This window comes from Stomoxys calcitrans, chromosome 1 (assembly GCF_963082655.1).
Source record: "Stomoxys calcitrans chromosome 1, idStoCalc2.1, whole genome shotgun sequence".
Classification (NCBI taxonomy): Eukaryota; Metazoa; Arthropoda; class Insecta; order Diptera; family Muscidae; genus Stomoxys; species Stomoxys calcitrans.
Genome location: NC_081552.1, coordinates 137,401,839 through 137,424,687, shown reverse-complemented (window position 1 = coordinate 137,424,687; position 22,849 = coordinate 137,401,839). Strand labels below are relative to the sequence as shown.

General features: G+C 39.8%; 1 protein-coding gene across 3 annotated transcripts in view; it reads right to left on the bottom strand.

Annotated features, from left to right (window-relative positions):
- LOC106090542 (tyrosine-protein phosphatase 69D) overlaps positions 1 to 22,849 on the bottom strand; it is a 247,392-nt gene that overhangs the window by 140,324 nt on the left and 84,219 nt on the right. For 2 of the 3 annotated variants that reach the window (XM_059369645.1, XM_059369647.1), the window contains 3 exons: positions 8,412 to 8,666; positions 2,888 to 3,134; positions 1,935 to 2,829 (listed from right to left, as the gene is read on the bottom strand). In XM_059369645.1, the coding sequence (XP_059225628.1) occupies positions 1,935 to 2,829; positions 2,888 to 3,134; positions 8,412 to 8,666 (1,397 nt within the window). The remainder of the gene's footprint in view (positions 1 to 1,934; positions 2,830 to 2,887; positions 3,135 to 8,411; positions 8,667 to 22,849) is intronic. The other variant, XM_059369646.1, reaches the window with a different exon arrangement.

Here is a 22,849-nt window from a genome sequence, read left to right as displayed (position 1 = left end):
AATACACTCCTACCAATGAAATGTTAGCCGATGTATCTACCAAAGCTGTACCATCGCAAAAGCTAAAATATCTTAGAAATAAGTTCGGTCTCTTGTAAATTCACATATTATATGTTAGTAATTATCTTGAATTTAATGAGAGGAGTGTACATTCAGGGAGTGTGTTGTTAAATGAATGTAAAAACACCTTTCTCATATTACTACTTTCAGGTTTTTTTAATCTATCGAGTAGTCATTGTAATTTTGTATTCCTGTAATTGAATTAGAATACATATATTTTTCAGTTTGAATAAAACATTTAAACACAAAAAAGACAGCCTTTGACACTTGGGCCAGGCCTAACACAAGGAGACTTGCTTTCTCCTTCTCCCTGCGGAAGACGTCTCATTTCTCCACGAACAACACTTGGTTCCTTAATACTTATCACGAGCATTGATTGATACGTGCTGTACTTAATCGTTTTTATTTACAAATAACTTTATTCTATGTTGCATGGGGCTATTAAAACATACATTTTCATTTGAGGTTGCAAGAAAAGATTCATCAATGCCTATTATGTCACACTGCTACTCAAAGAAAATTTCATTTGAGCTGCGTACCTGCAAGCGAAATTTTCGGTGGCAGTACCAGAACGAAAATTTCGTTTAGGATGTATCAATGCATTTCTTACACTCAACCAAATTTGTTATTCAAAACAGCAAAAATGTTTGTTTGCTCTCATTTTTTGTTATGGCTCTACACTCAAGCAAACTTGTTATTCAAAACCGCAAAAATGTTTGCTTAAATAGCAGTTTTTGTCTGCTGAAAATTGGAACGCAGACATTACCGCTGTTTCAGTAAACATAGGGTTGCTGTATTAGCAAACATATCTTACTGCATCAGCTAACAAAATCTGCTGAGTACATTAGTCTGCTGTAAAAAAATTGTATGCTACCTTTTATGGTTGCCTGTTACTTGTTTCGATTACTTTAGACATTTTGTTATGGAATTTTGTTGGAAGAGATGATTTTAATTTATGGAATATTACTGTAAAGAAGCTAAATGATCCATCCATCCATTGGTAAATATTTCGAAATGTGGCTGAGCTGACTCGCATTTGTTGTTATTGCTCTACTAAAGTGCACATGACCGGCATGGCCTTTTGGATCTAAATTTAAAGAAAAAAGGGTATGGGAAGTATACATTCAGTGGTGATTTTAAACATCCTCTGAGAAACACATTTTTAGATATGTGTTCTTTTTTTGCCTTCGAATACCCCCTGCATAATAAAGCAGCAGTCATTTTCAGCAAACAACAAACTTTTTAGTAGTAAGCCTGCTGCTCTGCTACAATAGCAGCAAAATTAACTACTAATATTCAGTGTTTGCTATTTTAAGCAATTTTTTTTTTCTATGATTGTATGGTAACGAAAATTTCTCCATATGTTTTTAAAATCCGCTGGTTAATGAGATACTCCTCCAGATCCCACTGACCTCATCTCTCGGATCGGCTACGATGACTGTTTCATTGCCATTGGCGTTGCCTGAGTTTGAATCGGAATCGGAAACACCACCTACACTTAAAGGCTGGGTACGCTCTGCGTATCCCTCTCTTCCTCATTTGTTAGTCTGACGATTTATTGCGCGCTTGAAGGAGTGCTCTCGACTATAGGTGCCAAGGCGCCCACACCTACAGCAGGGCGCACAACATGCTACGCTGTGACGTTGGGTCTTTGGAGTCCATTCTGACTCAACTTCTGTCTTTTAGAACTGCCGCTCCATTGGTAAAAGACGCAGATCATCAGCCGCCAAGTGGATAATACAATCGAAGCCATCTTTGAGTGGCTATAAAATTTCTTGCGAAATAGGTAGTAGTTTTAAACTAACTTTGTATGTGGTTGAAAGAGGTTTAGTTATAAAGAAATTGATATAATAATGGGTTTGTTTATAATTTACCAAGGATTGAACAAGAAAATTCCGCTGATGCCTCAAGTCGCATACTGTATTAAATATTGATACTTGGTCTTCTTCTTCTAATTGTTGAAGTAAAGAATCCAGCGCTACCAACGTTCCCGTACGCCCAACACCCGCGCTGCAGTGTACCAATATTGGGCCCCGTTGTACAGAATATACTGCATTAATATGACGGATGAATTTTATAAGTGCATGTGGATGTTCGGGAGCCATAAAGTCCTTCCAGACTAAATAGTGATATTGAGTTATTTGTCGACTTTCTTCCTCGTCATCGTTGACAGCGTTTCTCTTGTATATGTCTAGTGTTCTTATTAAATAATCTCCATGCTTTTTCTCCGACATAAATTTGACAGTAATCTCACCGTACTGCTTTAAATCTGTTATTTTTTCTGGCCAATATTTAGCGCATTTCGTTTTGTTATATTCTTCTAGGTTTGTTAACATCACAATTATTTCAAGATGCTGTTCCCAAATCATTCTCCAAAAATCACTCACAGTGGATTCCATTGGACCTTGTGCGCATATAAATTTCTTGCGTTCCTTGTATCCAATTACAAAGTTTGCATTTATGTAATCTGAACCTTGTATTCCATTTATTTGAGAAAGCTTAACTCTTGTTTGATCATAGGCTTTTATATCTGGATAACGATTTTTTGGAGTGTTTTCCTTCAAATCCGAATTTTTAGTAGTGCGGTCGCTAAAGCGATTTGGCAACATTTCATACTCGCGAAGAAATCCGTAATCTGTGTCTTTATGTCGGTTTTTGTATGACACATATAAATCAGACTTATGAATTGGCCCGACATCAGTAACTTTCCCATTTGTAGTGCCAATAAAATGGCGATGATTGTTTGAACGACCGCCAAAGAGGACTCGGCTGCAAGTTGAAAACAAATATTCAATACCATGATATATGGCGTTTAGTCATTACATACCTCAGAGAGTCCCGTAAACTTATCACTTCCTCTCCACCTCCGGAATTTTTTGTGTTGCAACGGTTTACCAAGCATAATATTAACAACACAATAAGCGCTATGCCAATCATAATAGCCAATCCTTGAATAAAAATTTTGAATATTATCATCTTTAACTCATTCTCAATGGACACTTCATCAGGGGTTACGGGCGTGATAATTTCGAAGTAGCTGCTATATGCTCTTAATGCCGATGTTTTATTTCGCACTAAAAATAAAATTTAGTAGAAAACAAATCAGATATTAAAATACAAATATAATGAGCTTATGAACTTAATGCTAAATAAAATCTTTGAACTATTCATTGAATTATGACAACACGGATGAATCCGTCTTTTGCTTTGAGTTAGTTCAATTCAACAGCTATCAATAAACGTGGCAGTGATTCATTTCAAACGAAAGTAAAGGCGATTTTGTGGTACGTATTACGGCCAAACGGCTAAAAGGACTATTGCGGATTGGGCACCAATCGAAACATATTTTTCCAGAGGAACGACGAATATATATGTGAAAAGTACACCCAACCAAATTTGTTACTCAAACCAGCAAAAATGTTTGCTAAAACAGCGCTTTTTTGTCTGCTGACAATGGGAAAGCACACATTGCTACTGTTTTAGGATCATCAAGTGTCCCCAAATACATTCTCCCCACATGCCACACCAATCTGCGATAAAGTCAAAAGTAGAAACAAGGTCCTCAAGTCACTTGCTGGCACCACTTGGGGTGCAGACAAAGAAACCTTGTTGACCACGTACAAAGCAACTGGCCGGTCTGTGATAAGTTATGCAGCGCCAGTGTGGTCTCGTCAACTTTGTGACACGCAGTGGAATAATATTCAGATCTGTCAGAATGCCGCCCTCCGAACTGCGACGGGCTGTCTCCTCCTCTGAATGTTGTCCTTGGAGAACGACCGCCACCCCCGAAGAAATCGACCTCCCCCGGCAAACCAGAGTGGTTCTGGCTCAATTACGTTCCGGCAGATGCAGCCGCCTCAATTCCCACAGAGCTAGGATTGATGGCGACGTGCAAGATGTATGTCCCGATTGTAACCAGGGACCGCACGATACACGTCACCTGTTTAACTGCCCGGCCAGACCCACTCGACTCAGAACCAGATCCCTGTGGACGCATCCCATCTTAGTCGCGGAGTTCCTGGGTCTTGACACTCAACAGAATCAAGCAGACGAAAGATAGAACACAATAAACTGCTACTGTATTAGCAAACATTTTGGTCAGCTAAATCAGCAAACAAAATCTTCTGTTTTAAGTAAAAAATCCGGTGAAAATTTTTGAATGCTACCTTTTATGTTTGCCTGTTACTTGATTTGATTACTTTGGCCACTTTTTAGAAAATTAGTTGGAAGAGATGTGTTTGATGAGTTTCGCTATATATTTGAGAAATCCGGTGTTGACGTTATTGCGGTCGCTGAGACATGGTTTCAACCACATTATGCGAATACACTGGTATCCGTAGATGGTTACAGGTTTGGCAGAGATGGTGGAGTTGCTATCTATCTAGTATATAAGACACGACATAGATTTCAGACCCATTGCTTCGTCTGGTTCAACAGACAAAGTTGAACGGTATATTTGTATACCGTCCTAACAGAAGAGTGGAATATGATGACTTGGTGAAGAGACTTGAGGATATAAACTGTCCTTATAATGATACTATAGTTACTGGTGACTTTGATAGTAATGTGCATGAAGAGACACATTTGACGGGGAGCATGCAATCAATAGGGTTGCATGCTGTTAATGCCAATACCGCAACACACTTTTATTATTGACTTGTTCTTCGTAAGTTCCAAGACTGATGTGAAGTTATATGATCAATTATCGGTACCCCTATTTTCAAAACATGATTTATGTTTTTTGACTTATGGCGTTCCAATGGAATATATAAGTATAACATATACGTGCAGAGACTATAGAAACATTTATTATAACTCACTACTTTGTGAGATTGGCACCGTTGAGTGGCAGGAGCTTTATGGTATGTCTTGCATGGATGAACAGACTGCATTTCTTCAACGTAAGGTGAGTCAGATATTTGACAAATGTGTTCCGATGAAGACCCGAACTGTTTTTTCGAATGGAAATCAGTGGTTTGATAATGTTATTAAAGTATTGATACGTAAAAGAGATTGTGCGTACTCTCGATGGAAGCGTTTTAAGACACCTGAACTCTTTAATGATTACAAGCGTGCGAGGAATCAGACCACTTCTTGTATAAAGACGAAGAAAATAGAATATTTTTTTTAAGTCGCAAATTTCAAGAGGCATTGAACACGAAAGATACTTTGAGACTTATTAAGTCAATTGGAATAGGGTGTGATAATGCATTAATTGGTAGAAATGTTGATTTAGATGAGATTAAGAGGAGTTTCTTGCATTTTCGTATATTCCTACGACAGTAAATTTAGGAACGTAAACCATAGTAGTAACAACGCCTCACCAGATCTACGTTTTGATCTTGAGCCTTTTGAACAAAGCGATATCGTTTGCGCTGTAGAATCGATTAAGTCTAATACCATTGGTATTAGATGGTATTGACCAGAGATTTTTTAAGATAATTCTACCCTTTATTCTTCCATATATGTGCCATCTTTTTAACAATATTATTTTTAGGAGTTGCTATCCACAGTCTTGGAAACGGGCAAGGATAGTCCCAATACCAAAGAATAACCAGGAATTTAGGCCAATAGCAATTCGCTAAAACCACAGTTGCACTACTGCACTTTTGAAGGTAGTTTAAGACGTAAGGAGTAGTATTGACAGCAATAATGTTCCCTTTCTTGTTCTTTTAGATCATTCGAAGGCATTTGATTCCATTGATCCCAATATACTTGCCTTAAATTGAAACATTTATTTAAATTTTCTGAAAGAACAACGGATCTTATATATTCCTATCTTTCGAATAGAAGCCAATCGGCATGTGTTGATAGCCGGTGTTCTAGTTATCTTCCAGTCTCAAGAGGCCTGTATTGGGCCCACTCCTTTTTTCCTTATATAGCAATGACCATCCTGGACAGTTGCGCAACTGTGGTAATTATATGTATGCCGACGACGTACAGCGTATATGAGCTCCTCGCCGAAGAGGCTGATCGATGGTGTACTTCGCCTTAATAGTGACTTGGATAGGATAAACACATGGGCAAACGCCAACGGATTACTTTTAAATCCAACAAAGTCAAAGTGCTTTGTAATTGGTAGGAATCGGGTGACAATGCCGCCCAATCTTGATGTGGCAATTTCTGAAGCCCCAATTGAGGTTGTTTCATCCGCAAGAAACCTTGGGTTGGAGTTTGATGATAGACTTTCATGGAAGAATCATATCAGTACGACAGTGGGCAGGACCTACGACGTTTTACGAAACTTATATATGAGTCGACAGTATACCCCTTTGTCAATAAGAATGCTTTTGGCTAGGACATTTATTCCGCCGAAACTATTATACTCTTGCGAGGTTTTTTACGGTTGTGATGTAACTCATAGGAATAAATTGGACGTGGCCTTTAACGATGTCGTTAGATACATTTTTGGTTTGCGTAAAAGAGACCGGGTACCTGACTTTGCCAGACAAGTATATGGTGTCTCATTTAACTCGTTCCCTAAGATACGCTCGTTGCAAATGATCCACAAGATAATTTATACCAATGAACCGTCATATCTGGCTTCTGTATTGAGTTTTGCCAACTCTACAAGAGGTAAACAAGAAATACAAATACGTCATCAATAGCGTGTATCTGAACAACAGTTCTTTGTTAATGCTATACGTCTCTGGAATAATCTTCCCAATAGTATTCAAATTATAAGTACTGAACGACAATTCAAATCTTTGATTTATAATCATTTAAATAAATTATTGGTTATGTTTTCTTATAACTATTTATTAATTTATTTTATCATTTAAATTTTCTTTAAAGTTCTTTTTCTCCTTTTTTGTTTTTTAACCCCTTTTTTACTTTTTTTGTATTGTATCAGTGACATTGCTTAAATTGTTAAATATTTTTTACCAATTATTGTTCTACTTAAATGAAAACTTGTTGAACTCATTGTATTTATCAATTTACCAACTCATGCTTTGCATAAGACATTGTCTTTTGTATGGTGTTTTATCATAATAAAATACAAATACAATACAGATGATTTTAATTTGTGGAATTTTACTGTAAATAAGCTGCCTGATCCATCCATTGGTATACATTCGAACTGTGGCTGAGCTCTCTCGAACTTCTTATTGCTCTACTAGCGTGTACATGATTAGCAGGGCCTTTCAATTCCAAATTAAAAAAAAAAAAAAAACAAGTAAAAAGGCATTAAGTTCGGCCGGGCCGAATTTTGGATACCCACCACCCCGGGTATATATGTAAACCCGCGTTCGTCACAATCCTATGAAAATTGGATAACTTATGCACCTAAAGAGTGGTCTTCTAATATAAGTCACTGTTGAATATGAGCTTCAGACCCTTAACCGGCATGTCGGGAGATCTAAAACTACTCAGCTAAATCTAAATATAGTCCGATCTGAACCATATTTAAGTCGGGTGTCAGTAGGCTAAAAATAACTCACTGTTTCAAATTTAAGCGAAATTGAATAAAAACTAAAATTTTTATGGCCTTTAGACCCTTTATCGGGAGTTCGGTCTATATGGCAGCTATATCTAAATAAAGTCCGATCTGATCTTAAAACTGCGCACTATTCCAAATTTCAGCGAAATCGGATAGAAATTAAAGCTTTTATGACCTTCAGACCCTTTATCGGGAGTTCGGTCTATATGTCAGCTATATCTAAATAAAGTCCGATCTGAACCATATTTAGGTCAGATGCCAAGAGGCTTAAAACAACCCATTGTTTCAAAATTTAGCGAAATTGGGCAATAAATAAAGCTTTAATGGGCTTCAGACCCTTAACGGCAGATCGGTTAATATGGCAGCTATATCTAAATATAGTCTGACCTGAACCATATTTGGGTTAGATGTCGGGAGGCCTAAAACTACTCTCTGTTTAAAAATCGGATGGAAAATTAAGTTTTTATGGGCATTAGACCCTTTATCGGAAAATCGATCTATATATCAGCTATATCCAAACATGTTCTGATTTGGCCAGTTCAACAACTTATCCAGCGTGCATCAAAAAGACGTATCTGTGCCAAATTTCAGCTCAATATATCAATTTTTGAAGCCTGTAGAGCGATTACTACAAACGGACGGATAGACGGACAGATACACGGACATCGTTAAATCGTCTTAGAATTTTACGACGATCCGAAATATATATACTTTGTAAGGTCGGAAATTGATATATCGATGTGTTGCAATTGGAATGACTATATGAGTATACCCCCTATCCTACGGTGTTGGGTATGAAAATAGTAAAATGGTAATGTCTGAGGAAAAATATTATTATCGCAAAAATATTCATTTGTAGTTTGTTACGCTTTTATTCAAAAGAACATCATTAAATAACGGGAACGTTTACCTATTACTTCCAAAAATCCAGTGTAATTGCTATTCATATCTATTTCTCCGTCGTAAACTGGATATAAGCTCTCAGTCTGCATGGATTGTTTGACAAAATCAATAGACTTAGGATTATCAGTTTCTTTTTCTATAAGGATATAAGAGTTCCTTTTTCGCCTTTTTTTTGCTCCTAAAATTTTGAATGCAGATTCTGTAAGATTTCCAGCTTTGCTAAGTTTTTCATTGTGGCTATGATCAATATCGCTGTATATATCTGTAATTGAGAAAAGAATTTATAGTGTCATATTTAGTATCATATTTTATTGAGTATTTAGTTATATGTTTTTTCTGCATTTTACATTTCATTGATAGCAAGAAAATTAAATATATTGTTACGTTAAAAATAAAAAAAAAAAATAAATAAATAAAATTGTACACACACATTGCTTCCAGTATTTTCTATAAGGAAGTTCATTTGTGCAAACCGATAGTGCGTGCCTAATTTGCGATGCTAGGAAATAGTGGACAAATTTCCAGTAATTACGCCACTCCGATTTTACAAGTGGTTACCATTGTCCCAACAAATTTTTTATATATTCCTTATCCTGGTATCCACGTGAATACGACTTTCTCAGAAGCAGCATTCCACTGGCTTCCGCGACGTACTTTACTTTAATTGGCTATGACAGAACATTTGTCCCATTAGCAGAAAGTAGAATAGCGTTCCATGTGCCTCGATCTTCTGCCATCATTTTATAATCTCTGACTCGAAATTTCGAGGCATCTCCCACAACTTGATCTTTCCATCGGGTTTTTGGTCGTCCTAATTGCGTGTACCACCGTGTTTGCCTTCAAAAGACTTCTTTGATAGAGCTTATTCATTCATTCTGACAACATGACTTAGCCAACGCAATCGTTGTAATTGGATGCGTTTAACTATGCTAACGTTATCATACAACTCATACGGTTCGTGGTTCATACAACGCTGATACCCTAAATCAATATAAACTGGTCCATTAATTTTACGAAGAATCTCTCTCTCAAACACTCCAAGCACTGCCTCGTTTTCTTTCACAAGTACCCATGCCTTGGAACCATATTACAACACGGCCAGTATCAGTGTCTTGTAGAATGATCTTCGTTTGTCAATACAAAGTAGCACCTGTTTGCGAGTATTATTCTTCGCTTTATTTCAAAATTGGTGCCATTCGTTTCGATAACGGCGGTGCCTAAGTAGACAAAGTTGCTGACTATCTCAAAGTTGTGGTTCCCAACTTTCTCTATTTTCTTTATCTGCTACGTTAAACAAGGCGTTTTGGGAGTTGAAACCATCCATTTCGTCTTATATCCATTTACTGCCAGACCCATTTTCACTGATTTCCTTCTAATCCTTTCAAAGGCTGGAGTTACTAACTCCAGTGACCGACCCGAGATATCGATGTCGTCGGCATAGGCGAGTAGCATGTGTTGTATTGTGAGTAGTGTGCCATATCTATTCACATCTGCATTTCGAATAATCTTCTCCAGCAGGATATTAAAGAGATCACACGATAAGCTGTCTCCTTGTCTGAAAACTCGTTTGGTATTGAATGGTTCGGAGAGATTCTTTCCTATTCTTACTGAGGAACTTGTATCAGCATGTGTCATCCTGCAAAGTCGTACAAGTTTTGCAGGAATACCAAACTCGCATATGCCTAGAAATACCTTTGTATGTATAGGGCCGTCTAAGGCGGCTTTGTAGTCAACAAAGAGATGGTAGGTGTTTATTTATCCCTCCGGGTCTTTTCCAGTATTTGGCGCAGTGTGAATATCTGGTCTATGGTGGCTTTACTAGGTCTAAAGCCGCAATGATAGGGCCCAATTATCTCATTGAGAATAGGTTTTAATCTTGTATGCGATGGGGAGGAGACATATTCCTCTGCAGTTGGCACATTCCGTCTGGTCTCTTTTCTTGTGTAAGGGACATAGTATGTTGAGATTCCAATCATCGGGTATACATTCTTTTAGCCAGATCGCGCAGACAAGCTGATGCATACGCCTTATCAGCGTGTCGCTTCCGGTCTTAAATACTTCAGCGGGCAACCACTCGGCTCGTGCTGCCTTGTTGTTTTCCAGTCAGGTCACAGCTACTTGGACCTCATTCTGACCTGCAGGTAAACATTCTATACAATCATCAGGGATTGGTTCAGCGGTACTCTTCGTCGGCACGTAATCTGGTAACTCTTGTGGTGTTTAAATGTAGTTATTTTCTTTGTGGTAGAAGTGAATAAAGAATTAAAAGATTTTAATAGTCAACGTGTGTCTCATTAACCCTGCGATATATTATTTGTAAAATTTTTTCTCGTCCTTTTAGGGCGTTGTGAAATCTCGTGCTGTAACGTGCTCGTCATTGAGATAAGAAAAAGATTCTGAGTTCATACTTCAGTGCGTTTGTTAATTGCTTTATTTTTGTTTTGATTTATGTTTGGTATTTTATTGCATTGTTGTTGTGGCTTCTTCCTCATCCATTTGTCTAAATAGATTACTTCTTATACTATGTTTTTTGAAGCATACTTTTAGGCATTATCGTAATATCATATAATGGATTGTTTGTACGATAAGTGTAACATTACTTATGTTAATGACCGCTTTATAACTTGCTGGTTGTGTGAGGAGCATGCCCACTTAAAATATATCCATTGCTATGGGTGAAAATCTAATTACGTTTAATTCTCCACTTGTGGCTCCGCCACGTTAGGGCAGATTTTAGTTTCAGAAAACCATCTGGCGCCGACGGTGTATTCTCCTAATGTACAACTGGCGCCTCCGAGTCTTTCCTCGGAATTATTGTCGGGAAAAAACTCCACGAGCCCTAATGTGATTACTCCAGTTGATGTCCCATCTCAAGCTATTGTACTTTTTCCAAGTTTAATTATTCCAAGTTTAATTAATCCGCGTGATTTCTTTTAAAATAATTGTGCCTTCTCAAATATTTTCAAATGTTGTGCAGTGAATTTTGGTCAGATGGCGAATTGGTTGAGGAGTTCGGGTCCAGGGAGAGAACTAACGCTGTAAGACCTGTGGTTATTCCTTCTGTGTCTTCTGTTTTAAAAAACTAAGCCAGTCTTTGTCCATACTTTACCAGAATGTTAGAGGACTGAATACTAAACTTAGGGACATCTATTTGAAGTCCTTCGGTAGCGACTTCAAGATACTCGTTTTCACGGAAACCTGGCTTTAACCTGGCATCAGTAATAGTGATTTTTTTTTATCAATATCAAGTTTATAGATATGATAGAGTAGGTAGACTTGGTGGAGGTGTGCTTATAGCTATTAAAAACTTCATGGCCTCTGAATTAGCTACACTTACGGATTATGACGATATTGAGTTTTTATGCATCTAGACCAAATATTTCGTCCAGATTCTCTTTTAAGGTGTTTTTATATTGCACCGAATTCGGAGATAGATATCTACCTGAGACATTCAGAATTGAGAAGGGAGCATCGAAACTGCATGTAGATTCCAAACTTTTTTGTTTCGGTGACTTCAACTTACCCCAGATAACGTGGGTCTCGAAAGAGAATGGAGTTGGCTATGTGCCTGTTTCATAAATGGTTTCTTCAATTGATATGATATGGGACAGGGACAGGATTTTGGACCCGGTGTTTACCTTTATGTAGATGTTTGCCATTTGTTCGTTGAAGTTCAGTTGCGGCGTGATTTGACGAAAGATATTCCAGTAAAGGATACGGGATTTAGATTTAATTTTGGGTGTCTCGACTTTGATCTGCTGCGTTCGATTTTATTCGGCATTAGTTGGGTGTCTGATTGCGACTTGGATTTGCGAATTTCATTTCTTATAATGTGCTAAATGATGCTGGCTTTCGATACTGTGGTACATGATTTATTACTGTTTATACTTGACATGATGGGTTTCCCATCTGATCTTTTGGATAGCTTCTTATTTGCAAGAGCGTACACAGACAGTTTACTTTAATAATATTTTATTTTCAAGGACATAGCTTCTTATTTTGATGTTTCACAGGTTAGCTATTTAGGTCCATTGCTGTTCGTTGTTTACTAAAATGATCTTCCAACAGTTATTCAGTTTTCAAGGATTTTGGTGTTCGCAGATGATGTGAAGCTGTTTTATAATTTGGGTTCTCCAGATCGGTCACTGTGCTTGCAGAGCGATCTGCACTCTCTGGTGGACTGGTACAGTGTTAATGGCATGGCGCTTAATCTTAAGCAGTGCAAGAAGTTATCCCTTTTCAGCGTTAAACCTATTCTTGGTGACTATTACTGATCTTGGAATTATTTTGGATGGTAGATTACGATTTTATTTGCACATTGACTCGTGCATCAATAAGGCAAAGTCGTTGTTGGGTTTTATAAAATGGTGGTCCAAGGAGTTTGATGGTCTTTATGTGACAAAGCGTTTGTTTACAAGCTTAGTCAGGCCTATATTGGAATACGGTTGTGTGGTTTGAAACCCTACTCCGATAGGATTAAATCATTCCAGGTACAATTTTTTATTTTTGCCCTTAGCGGATTGCCATAGAATTCGGCTGAATTTCTTCTCCCCCTTCGAGAACCACTTGAAACTTATTGACTTACCTACGCTCGAAAAGAAGCGCTGCTTAGGGCTGTATTTATTGTGAAATTATTGCGAATTAAATTTTAATATTCCTCTCAGAAGTAGTGAGATCTAATTACGAATTAAACAATCCTATGTGTGATGTGTATAACAAATTGTATAGAAGGATAACTTTCGCTCCTCAAAAAAAAAAAAAAATATCAAATCTACCTAAAACGAAAAAAATTTAAAGAACTCCAAAGACCCAACAGCTGCGGTGGTGGCGTCAGAATCACAGCATGTTGTCCTCCCCTCCTATAGGTGTGGGTGCCTTGGCACCTGTAGTAGGGAGTAATGCTCCAAGCGCACAACTAGTCGTCAGACTAATTAATGTCGAAGAGACGGATAAACTAGAGCGTTGCACACTTCGTACCCAGCCTTAAAGTAAAGGTGGTTTTCCGACTCGGATTCAGACAGCGGCGGTGTCAATGAAACAGTCATCGCAGCCGAATCGAGATATTGGGGCATCGGGATGACAGCAGAAGGGAGCGATGGCTCACAAGCAGGCCGGGAAAGTGATCCGGGCACGACGAAGGAGACAGAGAGTATGTACCGGCAGCGCAATCGGACGAAAGTGCAGCGGCGAAATCGCGACGCAATGCATGATGGAAGTCTTAAACACGAAAAACCAAGATTTGGCGGTGCAGTGGCGGGACACTCAATAACGCCTAACGGACAGGGGGCCGACGACGAAGTTATCATCGGCTCTTTCAATATTGGGAAGACTAAGATAAGTAAAGATCCTAATACTAAGCCATCAGGTAGTGCAGGGGCGAGAGACCCAACACAGCCTTACGAACAGAGACCCGAAGAAGGAACCATCAACGACTTTCTCGAGATTAGGAAGACTAGAATGGATAAAGATCCTAATGCTGAAACATCAGACAGTGCAGTGACAGAGAACTCAATGCCGCCTAACGCACATGGAGCCAAAGATGAGACCACAGCTTACTCCCAAGAAGCCCATTTACTCAAGATTTGGAAGTCTTGAATTAGTCTATGCTAACAATGGTATTCGGACGAGGACCTGCGTTATTTGTCATAAAAATTTGAATTATATATTTTCCCCAGAGTTGTCAACGTCGGATGCAACAGTGGGGAGATAGGGAGAAGGTGGAGCATACCTGTCATCATTTTATCTGCCTTTCGACTCTCCGACACGGTCACGCTAGTCGGAGCTGCAACGGCTGGTGAGGAAAGCAAAACAGTCAGGTCGAGGTACTAATAGGGTGCGATGGGAACTCTCACTACATTTCTTGGGGTAGTACCAACACTAATAAGCGGGGCCAAGCCCTGGCAGAGTTCTTGAATACTAACGACCTAATAACACTTAATATTGGCAACACCGCTGCCTTTGTTAATAGGATTAGGGAGGAGGTATTAGATGTGACATGTTCGGAAAATTTAATCAATGAGGTTCAGGATTGGAGGGTCTCCATGGAGCATTCCTTCTCAGACCATCGCTATATTATGTTTAGAATAGCACGACCAACGCTGAATCCGATAAGCTTCCGGGATAAGTTTAAAACCAACTGGACACGATTCGGAAGGCAACTCAGAAGAAGGCTTGGGCAAGATAATTTGGTTTGTCCAAGCATAGAAGACATCGATAGAGATGCGATTCTACCGGGTAGATACCCAATGCTTTTTTTGGGTATTTATAAATTTGCCGGTATATTGGACATTAAATTATTTTTCAAACAATTTTTGATGATTCCGTATTCTTTGTATATAAACCAGATTTTCTGATCTCATAAAATCGGATTTTAGTTATATAAAGCTGCTATATAGACCGACCTCCAGACTTAAAGTATTCAGGCAATAAATTGGTCACTTTTTATCCGATTTCTATGAAATTTGGCACAGTGAGTTCTTGTAAACCCCTACCCATTTCTGTGAAGTGTGGTTCAGATCGCACTATATTTGGATATAGTTGCCGGGGTTACTACAGAAAGAGGCAGACTATCTGGCGCCTCATCTGGCCAATATTTTCACAGCGTGTCTAGGATTTGCATATACTTCGAAAGCCTGGTAGTATGCAAGGGTGGTGTTTATACCCAAGCACGGCAAGGCAAGTTATGCGACACCAAAGGCCTACAGACCTACTCAAAACCATAGGACGTATTGTGGACACCATGATAAAGAGTAGGACATCTAGCGAACTGCTCAAATGCAAGCAGAATGCCTATGTCAAGGAATGGTCGGTGAAGACTGCCCTGGACGAGGTTGTGCATAAAATAGAAAAATGCTTAATATAAAAAAATTGACATCGAGGGAGCTTTTAACAATGTACCGACCGACACACTTATCCAATCCTTAAACCAGTATCGAGTGTACCCATTCCTTAGAAACGAAATAAATCAAATGCTAAGGAACAGGTGGATAAATTGTGTGTCCCATAGCATAAATATAAGGGAGAAAGTGACACAAGGGGAACATTTTATCGCCACTCCTATGGGTGACCACCATAAATTACATATTACGGATGCTGACTGAGGAGGGATTTGAACCCGTATGCTATGCAGACGACGTTATAATACTTCTTAGAGGCAAGGGTCCGAACCAGCTATGCAGAAGGGCCGAAAAGGTCTTGCATATGGCATATGACTGGGCTAGACCCGGCGGTCTCAATGCTAACCCATAGAAGACTGAAGTATACCTGTTCATGTGGAAAACGAAGGTGGGTCAAATTGACGCATCACGTTTCCTCAATAAAACGATTTCGATATCTGACACGGTCAAATAGGAGTGATCTCGGATAGGAAACTTAATTGGAAGTGTCAAATTCAGGAGCGTACTGAGAAGGCTCACAGATGTTGGGCACTATGTAGACGGGCTGCAGGCTTGAAATGGGGCCTGAATCCGAGGATAGTCCAATGGCTCTACAGGAGCGTGATTAGACCAATACTTACTTACGCCAGAGTAGTTTTGTGGATTGCTATCGAGAAAAAGTGCAACGTAAGAACCATACAACAGAACCTGAGAACATGTTGTCTTGGCATAGGCGGAGCAATGAGGAGCACGCCCACTAAGGCACTGGAGACTATTCTAGATATCCGACCCATTGACATGCATATTAAGTGTGATGCAGCTCATGCCGTCGCGCTATAATATAATAATATTTTATTTTCAAGGACATAGCTTCTTATTTTGATGTTTCACAGGTTAGCTATTTAGGTCCATTGCTGTTCGTTGTTTACTAAAATGATCTTCCAACAGTTATTCAGTTTTCAAGGATTTTGGTGTTCGCAGATGATGTGAAGCTGTTTTATAATTTGGGTTCTCCAGATCGGTCACTGTGCTTGCAGAGCGATCTGCACTCTCTGGTGGACTGGTACAGTGTTAATGGCATGGCGCTTAATCTTAAGCAGTGCAAGAAGTTATCCCTTTTCAGCGTTAAACCTATTCTTGGTGACTATTACTGATCTTGGAATTATTTTGGATGGTAGATTACGATTTTATTTGCACATTGACTCGTGCATCAATAAGGCAAAGTCGTTGTTGGGTTTTATAAAATGGTGGTCCAAGGAGTTTGATGGTCTTTATGTGACAAAGCGTTTGTTTACAAGCTTAGTCAGGCCTATATTGGAATACGGTTGTGTGGTTTCAAACCCTACTCCGATAGGATTAAATCATTCCAGGTACAATTTTTTATTTTTGCCCTTAGCGGATTGCCATAGAATTCGGCTGAATTTCTTCTCCCCCTTCGAGAACCACTTGAAACTTATTGACTTACCTACGCTCGAAAAGAAGCGCTGCTTAGGGCTGTATTTATTGTGAAATTATTGCGAATTAAATTTTAATATTCCTCTCAGAAGTAGTGAGATCTAATTACGAATTAAACAATCCTATGTGTGATGTGTATAACAAATTGTATAGAAGGATAACTTTCGCTCCTCAAAAAAAAAAAAAAATATCAAATCTACCTTAAACGAAAAAAATTTAAAGAACTCCAAAGACCCAACAGCTGCGGTGGTGGCGTCAGAATCACAGCATGTTGTCCTCCCCTCCTATAGGTGTGGGTGCCTTGGCACCTGTAGTAGGGAGTAATGCTCCAAGCGCACAACTAGTCGTCAGACTAATTAATGTCGAAAAGACGGATAAACTAGAGCGTTGCACACTTCGTACCCAGCCTTAAAGTAAAGGTGGTTTTCCGACTCGGATTCAGACAGCGGCGGTGTCAATGAAACAGTCATCGCAGCCGAATCGAGATATTGGGGCATCGGGATGACAGCAGAAGGGAGCGATGGCTCACAAGCAGGCCGGGAAAGTGATCCGGGCACGACGAAGGAGACAGAGAGTATGTACCGGCAGCGCAATCGGACGAAAGTGCAGCGGCGAAATCGCGACGCAATGCATGATGGAAGTCTTAAACACGAAAAACCAAGATTTGGCGGTGCAGTGGCGGGACACTCAATAACGCCTAACGGACAGGGGGCCGACGACGAAGTTATCATCGGCTCTTTCAATATTGGGAAGACTAAGATAAGTAAAGATCCTAATACTAAGCCATCAGGTAGTGCAGGGGCGAGAGACCCAACACAGCCTTACGAACAGAGACCCGAAGAAGGAACCATCAACGACTTTCTCGAGATTAGGAAGACTAGAATGGATAAAGATCCTAATGCTGAAACATCAGACAGTGCAGTGACAGAGAACTCAATGCCGCCTAACGCACATGGAGCCAAAGATGAGACCACAGCTTACTCCCAAGAAGCCCATTTACTCAAGATTTGGAAGTCTTGAATTAGTCTATGCTAACAATGGTATTCGGACGAGGACCTGCGTTATTTGTCATAAAAATTTGAATTATATATTTTCCCCAGAGTTGTCAACGTCGGATGCAACAGTGGGGAGATAGGGAGAAGGTGGAGCATACCTGTCATCATTTTATCTGCCTTTCGACTCTCCGACACGGTCACGCTAGTCGGAGCTGCAACGGCTGGTGAGGAAAGCAAAACAGTCAGGTCGAGGTACTAATAGGGTGCGATGGGAACTCTCACTACATTTCTTGGGGTAGTACCAACACTAATAAGCGGGGCCAAGCCCTGGCAGAGTTCTTGAATACTAACGACCTAATAACACTTAATATTGGCAACACCGCTGCCTTTGTTAATAGGATTAGGGAGGAGGTATTAGATGTGACGACATGTTCGGAAAATTTAATCAATGAGGTTCAGGATTGGAGGGTCTCCATGGAGCATTCCTTCTCAGACCATCGCTATATTATGTTTAGAATAGCACGACCAACGCTGAATCCGATAAGCTTCCGGGATAAGTTTAAAACCAACTGGACACGATTCGGAAGGCTACTCAGAAGAAGGCTTGGGCAAGATAATTTGGTTTGTCCAAGCATAGAAGACATCGATAGAGATGCGATTCTACCGGGTAGATACCCAATGCTTTTTTTGGGTATTTATAAATTTGCCGGTATATTGGACATTAAATTATTTTTCAAACAATTTTTGATGATTCCGTATTCTTTGTATATAAACCAGATTTTCTGATCTCATAAAATCGGATTTTAGTTATATAAAGCTGCTATATAGACCGACCTCCAGACTTAAAGTATTCAGGCAATAAATTGGTCACTTTTTATCCGATTTCTATGAAATTTGGCACAGTGAGTTCTTGTAAACCCCTACCCATTTCTGTGAAGTGTGGTTCAGATCGCACTATATTTGGATATAGTTGCCGGGGTTACTACAGAAAGAGGCAGACTATCTGGCGCCTCATCTGGCCAATATTTTCACAGCGTGTCTAGGATTTGCATATACTTCGAAAGCCTGGTAGTATGCAAGGGTGGTGTTTATACCCAAGCACGGCAAGGCAAGTTATGCGACACCAAAGGCCTACAGACCTACTCAAAACCATAGAACGTATTGTGGACACCATGATAAAGAGTAGGACATCTAGCGAACTGCTCAAATGCAAGCAGAATGCCTATGTCAAGGAATGGTCGGTGAAGACTGCCCTGGACGAGGTTGTGCATAAAATAGAAAAATGCTTAATATAAAAAAATTGACATCGAGGGAGCTTTTAACAATGTACCGACCGACACACTTATCCAATCCTTAAACCAGTATCGAGTGTACCCATTCCTTAGAAACGAAATAAATCAAATGCTAAGGAACAGGTGGATAAATTGTGTGTCCCATAGCATAAATATAAGGGAGAAAGTGACACAAGGGGAACATTTTATCGCCACTCCTATGGGTGACCACCATAAATTACATATTACGGATGCTGACTGAGGAGGGATTTGAACCCGTATGCTATGCAGACGACGTTATAATACTTCTTAGAGGCAAGGGTCCGAACCAGCTATGCAGAAGGGCCGAAAAGGTCTTGCATATGGCATATGACTGGGCTAGACCCGGCGGTCTCAATGCTAACCCATAGAAGACTGAAGTATACCTGTTCATGTGGAAAACGAAGGTGGGTCAAATTGACGCATCACGTTTCCTCAATAAAACGATTTCGATATCTGACACGGTCAAATAGGAGTGATCTCGGATAGGAAACTTAATTGGAAGTGTCAAATTCAGGAGCGTACTGAGAAGGCTCACAGATGTTGGGCACTATGTAGACGGGCTGCAGGCTTGAAATGGGGCCTGAATCCGAGGATAGTCCAATGGCTCTACAGGAGCGTGATTAGACCAATACTTACTTACGCCAGAGTAGTTTTGTGGATTGCTATCGAGAAAAAGTGCAACGTAAGAACCATACAACAGAACCTGAGAACATGTTGTCTTGGCATAGGCGGAGCAATGAGGAGCACGCCCACTAAGGCACTGGAGACTATTCTAGATATCCGACCCATTGACATGCATATTAAGTGTGATGCAGCTCATGCCGTCGCGCTATAATGGGGTCGACGATAGGAAACCTGGAAGGAATGGAAGAGGTTTCCAATCGGATAACTGAGACTACACTTGAGGTCGAGTACGACGCACTTATGCCAGCGGCAGAGTCTTGGACTAATGGAACCCTAATATTCCCGTCTGGAAGATCATGTTACATGGATGGATCAAAGTTGAGACAGAGTGGGCCAGGGGGTTAACATTGAGAACCCAAGTACTGAGATCTGTTTTAAATTGCCTGACCATAATACGGTCCTGCAGGCGGAGATCCAAGCGGGCACGAAATGCAAGAGGTTGTGTGGTGCTAACGCAAGGACGTCGAGTGTCAAAATATTTACCGATAGTCAAATTGCCATAAGGGCAATAGCAACCAGGACTGTAAGGTCGCGGACAGTCTTGCAGTGTAAGAAGGAGATTAACGCTTTCTCTGAAGGTGGCAAAATTTGCATCGTTTGGATTCCGGGCCAAAAAGGAAGGGAAGGGCAGACGATTTGGCGGTGAAGGCCAGAGGACTGCCATTAATAAACTTGGTTAACCCAAAACCATTCGGGTCGACGCAGTCCGAGTTAAGGGCGTGGGCGACGATTGCGTATGCAACATTGTGGAACAGTTAAACGGTCGGTAGGTCGGCGAAAATCCTATGGGATCCAGATCGTGAAAAGACAAGGCTATGACTGAAAGGGAGTAAGAAGGAGGTCAGTATAGCTATTAGTATTATGACGGGACACATAGAACTACGAGCTCACTTATGCAAAAACGGTGCGGCAAGTGGTAGCATGTGGGAAGATGATGAGACGTTGAAACATCTTGATAATTTTTGTTTGTGGTGTAATGTAAATTTAATGGAAATAAATATCTGGAAATGTAAATTAATGTTTTTCTATAGAACGCAACACTTGTCAAAAAGTTATCATCTAAACGGTCGTGAAATTGACATAGAAGAAACGTTTCTAGATATTGGCATCCTCTTAGATCGTAAATTAAATTTTAGGCAACAAATTTCTTTGATGGTGAATAAATTTTTTAGTTCTCTTGGTTTTATGAAAAGATGGGGTAAAAAATTAGATGATCCTTTAGTTACTAAGATCTTATATATTTCTCTTGTCCGAAGTACACTTGAATATGGATCCGGTTTACACTATTCACAGAAATAAAATTGGTCAGTACAGAAATAATTTTTACTATTTTACCTTCGTAATCATAGTTGGAATTATCAAACACTTCCTACCTATACGTTTAGATTAAATTTAATAAAGCTCCCTACTCTCAGTAGCCGCAGGAAAATTTTGAACATCACTTTCATCTCAAATGTTTTACACGGAAATTTGAAGTCGGAATTTTCGTTTAGCCGGCTTAATATTAACGTTCCTTCAAGACCAACAAGAATTTTTCAACTGCTCAATATTCAACATCATTAAAGCGATTTTGCAAATAACGATCCTTTTCGTCGTATTTGTTTAGATTTTAATAAATATTATCATCTTTTTGATCTTACTGAGGATAGATACTCATTAAAAAGAAAAATTAACTATACTTAAATCCTAGTTAAATATCACTGTTGTTTGTATATATGTATCTTTATATTAGTCTGTAGGGATATATGTATATATAGACTTAAGGATAATAATAATACTTAGGTAGGGATCAATAAATTAGAGTACAGTTTATGGGTTTTTACTATAAATAAAGGAATACTTTGAGGAAGTTTAATTCTTATTTGAACCGTTGAGTGAAGCGGATGTTTTGTTATTTCGCTCCGCAAGACTTTTTCTGTAACTCGGAACAAGTCATTATTTTTGAAAACAAAAAAATTACTCAAGGATAACTACGATGGTAGTATCCATTAGTGGATACCAGTGGAGCGGCAGATCTCTAGCGCGGGAGTAGGCTTAGGCTTAGAATGGTCTCCAAAGACCAAACAGCTGCGGTAATGGTATCAGACCGTAAAATGTTGTCTGCTACTGAAACCTCGACTGGTGGAGCGGCTGCAGGGGCTTTTGACGAAGACACCTGGAACGAGTCTCAAGGACAAGGCCGAACCTACTCTTCTTCGCATGCCTATAATTTGTCTAGGCCATCGGCATTTCCCGGCAAATCAACACGCTCTTTAAGAGGTTGGAATAACAGAAGGCGCATCGCTCTCAGGTTTATTGAGAGGTTTGGTGCGAATGATCCTAAGACTCTCACTAACAAGGAGAGAGTCTCCCTTAATTGGACTCGGGAATTCTCTGCACAGGGTACCCCAAAGACTACACGTCTATATTCGGAAACTGCACCGCAGTCATCAAAAAGGCTGTGGTCACCTGGAGGGCATCCTATACTTAAAAGAACAAGGGCGAACAATAGTAAGATGGGTCCAATAACCTTTGCTAATGTCGCTAGGGACAGTTTGGTGGTGGCAGGGCTGCACTTCTAGGAATAAAAATCAGTATACTCCGATGTTCTTGCGGAATTTCCTGGGTCACGTCCAGTTTGTGACAATGCAGGGTGGTATCGGGGCCTTCAGGGATCAACTCTCAATTGAAATGTATCTTTGCGCCTTAAAAAAGATTGGTGAGATCTGGCCAGGTGCAGCACTAGATTTAGTCAAGAAGGGAGATATTCTTTCTCGACCAATGGCGAATGTTTGGATACCAAGGATTCCCTCAGATCCTGAAACGATACTTGGAAAACTAAGGTAATGTAATCCCAAACTTTCAAACACCGACTGGAAGATTGGTAGATTGGATTAGGCTGATGGTGACCTGAGACATGCGGGAAATGACGGAACTCAAACAGTACTTCGACAACAGCAGCTAGTGAAGCATCTAAAGAGGAATCGTCCACATCGCATACTCATCAGGATATATGCGATACGGAAACTCATCAGGACGAGATCAAACGAATTTTGTGAGGATGAATTCCTGGCGGAGTCAGAAGTCGAGACTGACGCAACATTGGTGGAAGTTCTGCATTCTGAATATAGTTCGGTTTCTGCA